The 12183-nt window shown below is 39.0% G+C and overlaps 1 protein-coding gene across 1 annotated transcript; it reads right to left on the bottom strand.

Annotated features, from left to right (window-relative positions):
* Nucleotides 1-381: 381 nt before the first annotated feature.
* Nucleotides 382-11644, bottom strand: LOC111900190 (uncharacterized). Its single transcript, XM_052766916.1, has 5 exons — nucleotides 11414-11644; nucleotides 2831-2917; nucleotides 1778-2278; nucleotides 1227-1686; nucleotides 382-1124 (listed from the first exon to the last, which is right to left on the bottom strand). The coding sequence occupies exons 1-5, from the start codon at nucleotides 11642-11644 to the stop codon at nucleotides 382-384; spliced, it is 2022 nt and encodes a 673-aa protein (XP_052622876.1).
* Between the last annotated feature and the right edge of the window lie 539 nt (nucleotides 11645-12183).

The following is a 12183-nucleotide window of genomic DNA, read 5'->3' as shown; positions in this document are numbered from 1 at the left end:
AGCTTTTATGTATTAGTTATTAAAAATTTCTATTTTGATACGTTTGTATAAATATATTATATAATATTCTTTTTGTTTATTTGAAGTTTTGTTCGAATGAATATTTTTAAATTTTTTGATGTTTTATTCGAATATATTTTCTTAATGTTTTTTAGCGTTTGTTAAAGATTTTATTGCCACTGTAATTGTAACACGTAATCTAATTCAATTATTTAACAATATAACACACATAAACAATTGATAGTTCATTGCAGTGGTGGAGCTAGGGTAAAAATAATAGGGTATCCCGAGAAAAAAAATCATGTAATATAAAATAAGCAAAAAAATAAAAACCGCAATTTTATTAGATATAAACTTCAACTTCTATAACAAAGCTTCGTTTTAAAGTTCACCTCTTTGTTCTTTCATTTTACGAAAGCGATTAATTACATTTTCAGTCTTAACATTCTCTAGTGCTTCTTTTTCTACACTACAAATCAAATCATCATTCATAAAATCATCACCTATTCTATTACGCAAATCGGTCTTCAAGAACTTCATCGCAGAAAAACACCGTTCAATGGTTGCGGTTGCGACGGGCAAAACCAAAGTTAGTTTTAATAATCTATAAACCAAAGGAAAAGAGGGGTGCTTTCCAGTTTCCACCAACAAACGAGAGAGGTCTGCAATTCTCTTCAAGTTGAAAAATCTTTCATCATGGAGCAAAGAGTGATAATAGATATCAAGTTGCACCCTTTCTGAATCGTCAAAATCGTTTTTGTATATCTCGCTTAACTTTAACAACTTTGCTTTATCAAAACCAAAAAATGAGTCACAAGGACTCAAAGCCGTCATGTTCTCCATCAGCTCCGTGCCAACTTCACTAAATCTTTCCCCAAATTCTTGAATTTGCATATCCAAAATCGTGTTAAAAATCACAACTTCAAAATGATGTTGATTAGTCTTATTGGTCCTACGCTTTCGTGGGGTAACATAATATTCTGACATGTCCACAATTCTAATACTATGTTTTTCACTAAAAGCACATACTTTCTTCCAAATTTGTGGAAACCCATCTTTTCGAAAAACAAGCAATGCTTTCTTTGTCCCTTTTACTAACGAAGTCGCTTCCAAAATATTTTGACCTTTTTTTTAAGATGCTTTGACAAAGTATCCGTGAGACAGAATTTCCAACATCAAGTGTACAAGAAACACGAAATCAAGTGTTTTGACATATGACAAAATACCCTTTGCTTGATTACGGTTAGATAAAGTAGACCCCTCCTCTTTGACATATTTAAGAACCGTAACAACTTCTGCAAACAAATTCAACAAACTTACAATTGTTCTAAAATGTGAACCACATCTAGTATCTCCAGCTCGAACAAGAGAAATCTCTTGATTCAACCCTCTTCCTGTTTCGGTTTCACCAATACCAATTTCAGCTGCCACTCTTTCTTTTTGCATCTCTCGTATCATATCTTTTCTCTTATAAGACCCACAAATGAGAGTAACCACCAAACCTAGTTGTTCAAAGAATTCTTCAACATCATCATGTTTCTTTGCAACCGCCACAACTACTAATTGAAGTTGGTGTGCAAAACAATGTATATAATGTGCGGAACTATTTTCATTTAAAATCAAAGATTTCAAACCGTTAAATGCACCACTCATATTACTTGCTTCATCATAACCTTGCCCCCTCACCTATATATTTGAAAAAATTAATTAAAAAATATAACACATAAAAATAAAATTAATATCATATTAAAGGAATAAATACTTTATGATTTCTCACCTGATCGATAGTCAAATTGTTGTTGGAAAAAACAGTATCAATGGCAGCTTTAAGAGTCAAAGAGGATGTATCTAACACGTGAACAACTCCGATAAATCTTTCCTTTACAATCCCAAGTCTATCAACATATCTTAAAACTATAGCCATTTGTTCTTTTTTGTAAACATCACTAGACTCATCAACTAATATACCGAACACATCTTTACCAATTTCATCACAAATAAACTTGATTATCTCTTTTGAAAAACAATTGACAATATCTTTTTGAATTGTCGGAGAAGTCAATTTTTCATTTTTTGTAGCATTTTCTAAAGTAACATTAAAAATCATCTCATTATCTTCTCTAATCAAAGATAAGACTTCAATGAAAAGTACTTTATTATTAGACTTTTCCGTCTCATCGTGTCCACGAAATGGTAATGCATTTTTTAATAAAAATCTACAACTACGGATTGTAGCATGTAATCGAATTTCATAATTACTTTGCTCAAGTTCCGTTTGCTTATGCAAAACTTCACCAATAGATTGGTTTTTTCTCAATAACAAATGACACTTTTCTTCGGCCTTATGGTGAGAACTTTGAATCTCACACATATGTTTTCGGAATGATTTTTTTTACTCCAATTGTCAAAGCCTTCGGTTATAAATGCATATTTTCCACCTTGACCCCTACCATGTCTCCAAACAAGTAGCAATAAAAACAATATGCCTTCTTTTTTTTAATGCTATACTCTAACCATGGAAATTCTGTAAACCATTCCACAACAAAATGTCTTTGCTTCTCACCAAATAAGGTAAATTCAAAATTATGCCCCTTTGGTTGACAAGGTCCTTTAATCAAATATGCTCTCCTTATTTCATCCCTTTGATTAGGATTATAAGATGTAATCTTTGGCCTATCCCCTGGGTCCGAAGGAAGATCATTCAAATCAAAAGATTGTGGTACTTTTGGTTTTTGAGTATGCTCATTAGATTGTGGTTCTTGTGGTTTTGGAATATGTTCATTAGATTGTGGTTTTGGTGTATGTTGATTAGGTTGTGGAACTTGTGTACTTTCATTAGTCCTATTTTTTTTGAAGTTTCTTCACAATTGTTGTCTCCAACATCTAACTGTCTTTTGAAAAACTTGTTAATATCAACCTACAATCAAAATATAGCAACAATCAACTCTAATTTTATAACTTGATTTCAAGTTTCAACAATAAATAACAACCCGCTATCAAATTATCAAAATATATGAACTATAAACTTTATTTCAAGTTTCAACAACAAATAATCACTAATTAGTGACCCTAAGTCTCTAATTTAATAAACCTAATTCGTAATTTCTATTTTTTCAACACAATGCCAAAAAATTGAATTTCAATTAACCAAAAATAATCACAAAATTTCTACTTACTTGCTTCATTGTGCACCACTTTGATCAATAATCACCCACTGCCGGCCACCGGGGGATTTAGCCGGAAAACACCCACCACCGGCCACCAATCAGCGACAGAAGAAGGAGGACAGCAGAGTAACGGTGAGTAGCAAGGCAGGGAGGGAATTAGAATTTGGAAGTTACGCTAATTAGATGCTAAGAATTGTCGTCAATTAGTTTTGTGGTATTAGGAACTTGGGCTTTTAAGTTTGGGCTAATTATTTATTGGATTAAACATCTACAACAATATTAAAAAAAAAAAAAGTTAGGGTAGCCCAAAATATATTTTAGACTTTCAGCAATATAAATAACAATTTTCAAAACAATTTATACTATTAAAAAAAAATTAGGGCCTCCTGTGATACCCATGGTGCTATATTGAATCCGCCTATGGTTCATCGTCATCTAATATAACTTGATCGTGCTTACAATCACTACTAAAATGGCTCATGTACATACTTATTTGTCTTCCGTACGGTGTAGCCCATCCAGATGCATGATCATACTTGAAATAATTCCACATAGGGTTAATCGGAGGCATCAAATACCCTTCCTTTAATCTAAGTTTTCTCCAAAATATATCTCAAATTTTCTCCAAAGTATATCAATCGAACTAAGTGGAATAAGTTGACCGTCACTAGAATATTGTGTTTGTCATGCGCACATGGTAACCCATGACCTTTACGCACGTGGCAACCACAATTTCCAAAGAACAAGCCAACAAATTTAGATGTAAAAATACATAAAAATAAATAAATAAATAAATAACTCTTTCACATCACACTTGACGTTATGTTTGTATCATAAAAAAAAATTGTCAGTTTAATAGTTAAACTGTAAATCCGTATCTGATGCAAAAAAAAATGATAAAAACTTGTTCGGATTTAATCGAACTCTGATAGCCTAAAACCGATCTTATATTTACTTATATAAACTCATAATAAATAAGGCTAAAATTGGTTATCAAACAAACTCTTTTTTTTTGTTAAGTCTGAAAAATATAAATTTTTTATATTCAATTAAATTAGAATAAATAGTAAACAACGTTAGAAAAAAAAATACTAAATGAATTATAAAAAAAACTGTACTATATTTTCTATTAAAAATAAGATAGAATAAATAGTAATGAAAAATTATATATATATATATATATATATATATATATATATATATATATATATATATATATATATATATATATATATATATATATATATATATATATATATATGGTGAGGTTCAATAGAGAACCATAATTAACCAAGGAACCAAGGAACCAATCTTTTTTTCAACTTTTAGAACTTATTTTTTATCAAAAGAAAAAACTAAAAATACAAAAATTCATAACTTTTTATCCTTTTTCCAATGATATAAAATTCGAATTTTTGTTTTAACGTCAAATTCACAATGTGAATCTTTGAAAATTCACAACATTAATCCGGATTCACATGGTGAATCCGAAAAATATTTTTCACATTCACAATGTTAATATATGAATTTAGATATTTTTTAGATTTTTTTCGATAAAGAATAAGCTCTAAAAATTAAAAAAAAAGAAAAAAGATTTGGTTCCTTGAAGAACCAATGATTATGATTCTCTATTGAACTTTTCCATATATATATATATATATATATATATATATATATATATATATATATATATATATATATATATATATATATATATATATATATATATATATATATATATATATATATATATATATATGAGAGGAAACGGATGAGAGAGAAAAACATTTTTGCTTTTGCAAAAAACTATGTATTAAAAACCCCCCATTAGAGGGTTTTTTAGCATGACCCATACCCAATTGTTGTCCAATAAAAAACTATGCATAACTTTTTTTAATGGCTAACACACACCAAATTGCGTTAATGATTCTTACTCCATCTTTGCCATTGCATTGTTTGAATTAGCAAAAGGCTAACAGTTCAGGATCGTTTTGAATTATCTTCATGTCTTGTCTATCCAAAGACACGAGGACATCGATGCCATCCCCATTGGGGTTATTCACCATAATAATAAGATTCTTCAAAATCCCACCAAAAGTAACTTTTATGGGCTTACCCCACCCAAAATCAATACCATGTGTAGGAAACTTGTAGTAACACCCATAAAAATCATGAAAAATTCAAACTTTTAAAACCAAACCAAAATCATAAATTGTTTACAACAAAGTTTTCAAAACATGTTCCATATCAAAGTTTCCCAAAATCATAAATTGTACGGTCACGCCTTCGCCTTCCCACGAACGCATGAAGTACCTGAAACATAACCCAAAATTGTAAGCACAAAGCTTAGTGAGTTCCCCCTAAGTACCAATACGTAAACAAATAACACATATATAATGATAACATGTAATGGGGCCACAGCTAAAAGACTGGATTACCCCTGAGCCCACAACATAATTCTGGCTTACCCTCAGGGTCCACAACTTATGACTGGCTTGCTCCCCGACCAAATCAGTACTTGGATTGAATACCACCAAGCCCTCACTGCGAGTCTGGCATGCCCTACCCGGCCCTCAGCTCGTATCTGGATTGCTCATGAGCCATCAATATGATTCTAACATGCCCTGCCCGACCCTCAGTTTATATCGGGATTGCTCCAGGGTTTGTTGGCCACGCACGGAGCAGTACAACCTCAACCCAACCCACACAATATGTCAACATATAACAGATACTAACATATACAAATAATCATACATACAATATCACAGGTAGTCCTACCGATCTACCAGACTAGCATATCAAAACTCTCATGCATATCTATTCCATACTCAGCATATCAATGTATATCAGGTTATCAAACCAATGGGCCGGACTTGGTGCCTTTGAACCATAAATACAGTAAGGAAAACTAACCTCGCAAACTGAACAGTAGCTGATAAGTTCCTGACTCTGAATCTTAGCTCCGACTGCCTCCTATCCCATCCAAGTGACCAAACCACTTATAATTTCCAAAATACCCCCAACATCACTCTTGGTCAAACTTGGTCAAATTCAACTGGTCAAACCACACTAAGTCAACTGAGTCAACCCAACTGAGTCAACTCAACCGAGTCAACTTAACAAGGCTAACCCAGTGCGAGTATGCGGGGCATACTCCGGAGGTACGCATGGAGTACGTGAAGCCTCACAATTGATCACCATCAGGGTTGTTGACCGAGTACACGGGGGCGTACTCCCATGTACGCGGGACGTACCCTTGCATCCTCTAACTCTATTTAATACTTAATGGCTTAAGCAATTAAGTCTATATTTCAGATTCAAGGTCCAATTACACTCTAGAGTCATAAAGTTTCCAACTTTATGACCTTACAAGTCTAAAAAGTTATTAACACAATGTCTTAATCCATTAAGACCTTGTACAAGATGCATGAAGTAATTCTAACAAATGGGACCTCAATTTTATGGTTTAGGACCCCTCATAGGGTCTGAAAGGACAACTCAAAACGTCCAGAATAAACCATGCACAAGGTGAGAGTTTTGGGACCAAAAGGTAACATAAAACACCCAAAAATGAGATCTAGCAAACAAGTCATGAAGGTATAAACTTTATACCATGAAATGATGGGGAAAGATGCAAAACTAGATCCAAGCCTTCCTTCAACTTCTGAGCTTTATCACCACCTTATTCTTCTTTTGGCGCAGTCACAAACTCACACTCAACCTTCGAAGGACTTAAAAGAGGCTAGGGTTGCAAGGGAACACGATTTCTGCTAATGGAGGCTGAAAAGTAGGGAAGGAATGAGACTGAAGCATGTTTAAAAATTTACCAAACCCTAAAAATTAGGGTTTCCACTTTTAGTAAGTACGCCCAGCATACCAATATGTATGCGAAACGTACCCCTCGTACGCATGGCATACTCTGAAGCCATATTTACCAAAATGCCATTAAGGCCCTTAAGCTTATAATTATTGATGTTTGAGACCAATTGCAATATAATTAAATTAAAGGATTGGAAATAGAACTACCTTGACATCAGGATGTTACAATTATCCCCCACTTGATCTAGACTTCATCTACGAAGTCTACTACAACAAATAGCTCAGGATAATGCTCCTGCATCTCAACCTCCAACTCCTAGGTCCACTCGGAGCCCCTCAGATGCTGCTACCGCACCTTTACCAAATGTATTTCCTTTTTTGCGCAAGACCTTCACTGGCCTTTCTACATAGTTCAGTTGAGCATCAACCTGAATATCGTCCAAGGAAACCACTGCATCCTCATCCAATATACACTTTCGCATCTGCGAAACATGGAAAGTGTTGTGGATCTGACTGAGCTCCGTAGATAGATCAAACCTATAAGCAACCTTGCCAACCCTGACAACCACCCAAAAAGGACCGATGTATAGGGGACCCAACCTCCCCCTCTTCCTGGAGCGTATCACACCTTTCCAAGGTGAGACATTCCGTAATACCATATCGCCGACCTGAAATTTAACTCGGATCGGCACCGGTTGGCATAACTCTTTTTCCGACTCTGAGCGGTCTGCAGTCTCTGCTTGATCTGTTGAATTAGCTGCACGGTCTGAAGGACCACTTCAGTCCTCCCCATAACCATGTGACCAACCACGCCCCAACAAACCGGGGTACGACATCTCCGCCCATACAAGAGCTCAAAAGTCGAAACACCAATGTTGGAGTGATAACTATTGTTGTAGGAGAATTCCGCAAGAGGTAGGTAGGAATCCCAACTCCCACCAAACTCGATAATATAGACTCGTAACATATTCTCGAGGGTCTATATCGTCCGCTCACTCTGGCCATCGGTAAGCGGATGATAAGTCGTGCTGAAGTGCAACATCGTGCCTAGTTCCTCGTGGAACTTCTGCCAAAAACGAGAAGTGGACCGAACATCACGGTCTGAAACAATGGAGACCGGAACCCCATGGAAAGCAACGATCTCGCGAACATACACATCAACCAACTTCTAGGCCGAAGAACTCTCCCGAATCACCAAAAAGTGGGCACTTTTTGTCAATCGATCCACGATGACCCATATAACATCATAACCCTTTGACATCCTCGACAACTTAGTGATAAAATTCATATATATCTGCTCCCATTTCCACATGGGAACCTCCAGAGGCTGTAACTTGCCATGCGGCCTCTAATGCTCAGCCTTGAACATCCTGCATGTCAAGCATCTCTCGACATACCAGGCTATCTCCCTCTTCGTACACGACCACCAATATCTCAATCTCAAATCCCGATACATCTTGGTGGCCCATGGATGAATAGAAAAACGAGACTTATGAGCCTCCTCCAACACAGTCTGCCTGATCCCACCAGAAACTGGAACCCATACCCGAACACACTAGGTCAATAACCCTCGACTATCCGTGACAAATTCGACAACATCACCTTTGATCCTCTCCTGCTTATAGTTCTCCTTCCGAACTCCCTCGGTCTGAGCCTCCCTGATCAATCCCAAAAGTAGGGAATCAACTGATATCCTCATACACATCTCCCTATCCGAAGATCCATCCGACTTTCAGCTCAAAGCATCCGCCACCACATTCGCTTAACCCGGATGGTAAAGGATCTCGTAGTCATAATCCTTAACTACGTCCAGCCACATGCGCTGCCTCATGTTCAAGTTCGGATGGTCCATCATATTCCTCAAACTCTTATGATCCGTGTAAATAGTACAACGGACCCCATAAAGATAGTGTCTCCAAATCGTGAGGGAAAAAACCACTGCCCCCAACTCCAGATCATGAATGGGATATCACGTCTCGTGCGGCTTCAGCTACCGCGAAGCATAAGCAATCACGCGTCCTCTCTGCATGAGGACTGCCCGCAAACCAATGATGGATGAATCACAGAATCCCACAAAGTCCTCAACTCCCCCTGGGAGGGTCAAGACTGGGGCCTCACATAACTTCTGCCGAAGAGTCTCAAATGCCAACTGATGCTCTGGGCCCCATCGGAAATCCACCCCCTTCCTCGGCAGATGAGTGAGGGGTACCGCAATCTTGTAGAAATCGTGAATGAGTCTTCGATAGTACCCTGATAAACCCCAGAAACGCCTAATATCGGAGGAATATTTCGGAACCTCCCACTGCATCACAGCCTCGATCTTATCCGGATCGACCAAAATCCCATCCTGGTTAACGAGGTGCCCAAGGAGTTGGACCTCTCATAACCAAAACTCTCACTTTGAGAACTTAGAATATAGCAGTTATCACCTCAAAACCCCCAGAAGCTTGCGAAGATGCTCCTCATGTTGCTCTTTGGTCTTGGAATTCACCAAGATATCATCAATAAATACAATGACGGATCGATCGAGCATCAGTCTGCATACTAGATTCATCAAATCAATAAACACAACAAGCGCATTGGTGAGCCCAAATGGCATCACCATGAACTCGTACTGCCCATAACGGGTTCGGAACGCAGACTTCTCCATGTCCTCCTCTCTCACTCTAACCAGATGATACCCATACCTCAGATATATCTTGGAGAACCAAGATGCACCATGCAACTGATGAAAGAGGTCGTCCATCCGTAGGATGGGATAATGATTCTTCATTGTTAACTTGTTCAACTCCCGATAATCAATGCACATCCGTTGTGAACCATCCTTTTTCTTGATGAACAGTATCGTCGCTCCCCACAGAGAACTGCTCAGCCTGATAAACTGCTTGCCTAGCAGCTCCTGCAACTGAGATGACAACTCATGCATCTCAATGGTGCCAAGCAGTACGACGCTTGGCAATCGGGGCCGCATCTGGCACAAGGGCAATCCTAAACTCGACCTGCCTCTCGGGAGGCACACCGGGCAACTCCTCCGGAAATACATCAGCAAACTCCCTGACCATTGGGACCTCTGAAACTGAAATCTGATCCCCAACCCGTGTGTCAACCACATAAGCCAAATAACCTGTACACCCGTGCTGAATATTCCGACGAGCTTTGTCTGCCGAACAAAACCCTGAACCGACCCTGGTGCCCTCTCCATAAATAAATAGTTCTCCTTCACTTGGGGTTCGAGCTACCACTCACTTTCCCTCACAATCAATCATGGAACGAAAGCGGCTTAGCCAGTCCATACCCACACACACGCAAACATACCCCGTGGGAATAGGGATCATATCGATTGGATAAGGCACCCTGAAGATCTCCAAAACACAAACCTGATACACTGAAGACGCAGAAACCTTGTGTTCGTTGGCTATAGAAACCCACAACGAACAGTCTAACTCCCCAATAGGCATATCAAACTCTCTACTGAATGATCGAGATACAAAGGACCGACTCGCAACCGAGTCAAGACAAGAGCAGACAATGAGTTCACTAGGAACGTACGTAACAGAGGTACATATAGGCATAACTCAAAAACATAATCAATCAAATATTGGATAGAAATATACCAGTCACAATATCTGGAGCTGCTCTAGCCTCCTTGGAAGTGAGCTAGAAAGCACGACCTCGAGCCCTTGGGGGCTCCACCCTGCCCTGACTCCCATATTTGATCCTCAAAGTATTCGGCGCTGGAGCCTGCGTCGGCGTAGCAGCAAGCGAGGGGCAAATGACCTTCACATGGCTAACCTGGTCGTAATGGTAATAAATCCTAGAGTTGAGTGTTGGGGCTTGTTGGCGGCAATCCCTCGCCATATGGCTCTGTCGGCCACAATTGCGGCACCTAGAAGATGATCGGTAAGTACCCTCTTAAACATTGCCACACTTCCCACAAGTGCGGCCCTTCCGACCCCCAGATCTGACATCAGCGGCCTTAAACCGCTTCGACGCAGGCTGCGACTGCGTTGGGGCCTGTCTTCGCTCTCTCGCCTGGAGCTCCATCTCAATCTCACGCCGCCTAGCGACCTCCTACAAATCCAACAAAGAACCATAGCGCTAGGTGGATACAAACTGCCAAATTTATGTCTTGAGCATGCTCAAGTAACGGGTCATCTGAGCCTGCTTAGAAGTGGCAAACTCAAAACAAAACATGGCCCTCTCCGTGAACATCTTGGTGATCTCCGTCACCAACTCCGTCCCCTGTGTCAAATCCAGGTACTCTTGGGCCAACCTCTCACGCTCCACCAACAGCACTTATCTAGAGCGGAACATCTCTGAGAACTACTCCCAAGACACATTAGCTCTCTGCTCAGAAGAAAACGAACTAGTGGCAAGTCTCCACCAATCCTTCGCTCTAGACCTCAGAAGGTTCAGAACGCACCTACCCTTCTGTTCAGCTGGGAAAGAGTAGGTGAAAAGCATCCCTGAACATCAGAAAACCACCTCATGGCTATGATCTGGTCTTGAACTCCATCAAAATTCAAGGACTTCATATTGTCTAAGTTTCGATACTGAAAAACCCAACCAAGACCAACTCCTGCAGCGACGACGGCTGCGGAGGCAGCAACAGCAACAGTCTCAGCAATAGATGCGTATTTATCATCAAAGAACTCCATCATTTTGGTATTGATAGACCCTAAAATCTCCGGTATCTGCCCCCAAAAAAATTCACAACCTCCTCATGGATAATCTATCTGATACGGTCCTCAGTCACTACTGGCCCACCCTGACTGCCAGCTCCCGATCCTGATCCGGATGTAGCCTCAAATCACCTCGTCATCACCATACTGAAAATAAACTAGGGATATATCAGATAACACACATATCAGAGCAGGGCAACCAACTCCCAAACAAGCCCTAGGGGTTGATACTTCCTTGTTACACATACGAATCATGTGTTTTTAGTAGTACGAGCCCATACCACCTTCCATACATACCCGTATTGTCTCAAGGATCATCACAACAACCCTAATAATACATACTAGCATACACACACACAAAGTCCTCACACCCTAGAGGAAGGATAAACATATCGAGACTAGCCGGCTGACCCCACATAACTCATCCATGAAACTTGCACCAACCCTGCAACACTCGTGTATGCTAATCATACATAACATTGGACCCTATAGACAGTCAAATATCTGATCCTACC

The sequence above is a fragment of the Lactuca sativa genome, chromosome 1 (assembly GCF_002870075.4).
Source record: "Lactuca sativa cultivar Salinas chromosome 1, Lsat_Salinas_v11, whole genome shotgun sequence".
Classification (NCBI taxonomy): Eukaryota; Viridiplantae; Streptophyta; class Magnoliopsida; order Asterales; family Asteraceae; genus Lactuca; species Lactuca sativa.
Note: the sequence above shows the minus strand (reverse complement) of the source record. Positions and strands in the feature narration are given on the sequence as shown.

Coding starts and splice junctions, on each gene's coding strand:
- LOC111900190 (XM_052766916.1), bottom strand. CDS start 11,644: ATGGAGTTCTTTGATGATAAATACGCATCTATTGCTGAGACTGTTGCT. Junction 2,279..2,830: donor AAAAAATAGGACTAATGAAA/GTACACAAGTTC, acceptor GTTTTGCATAAG/CAAACGGAACTTGAGCAAAG. Junction 1,125..1,226: donor TAACCGTAATCAAGCAAAGG/GTATTTTGTCAT, acceptor CTTAAAAAAAAG/GTCAAAATATTTTGGAAGCG.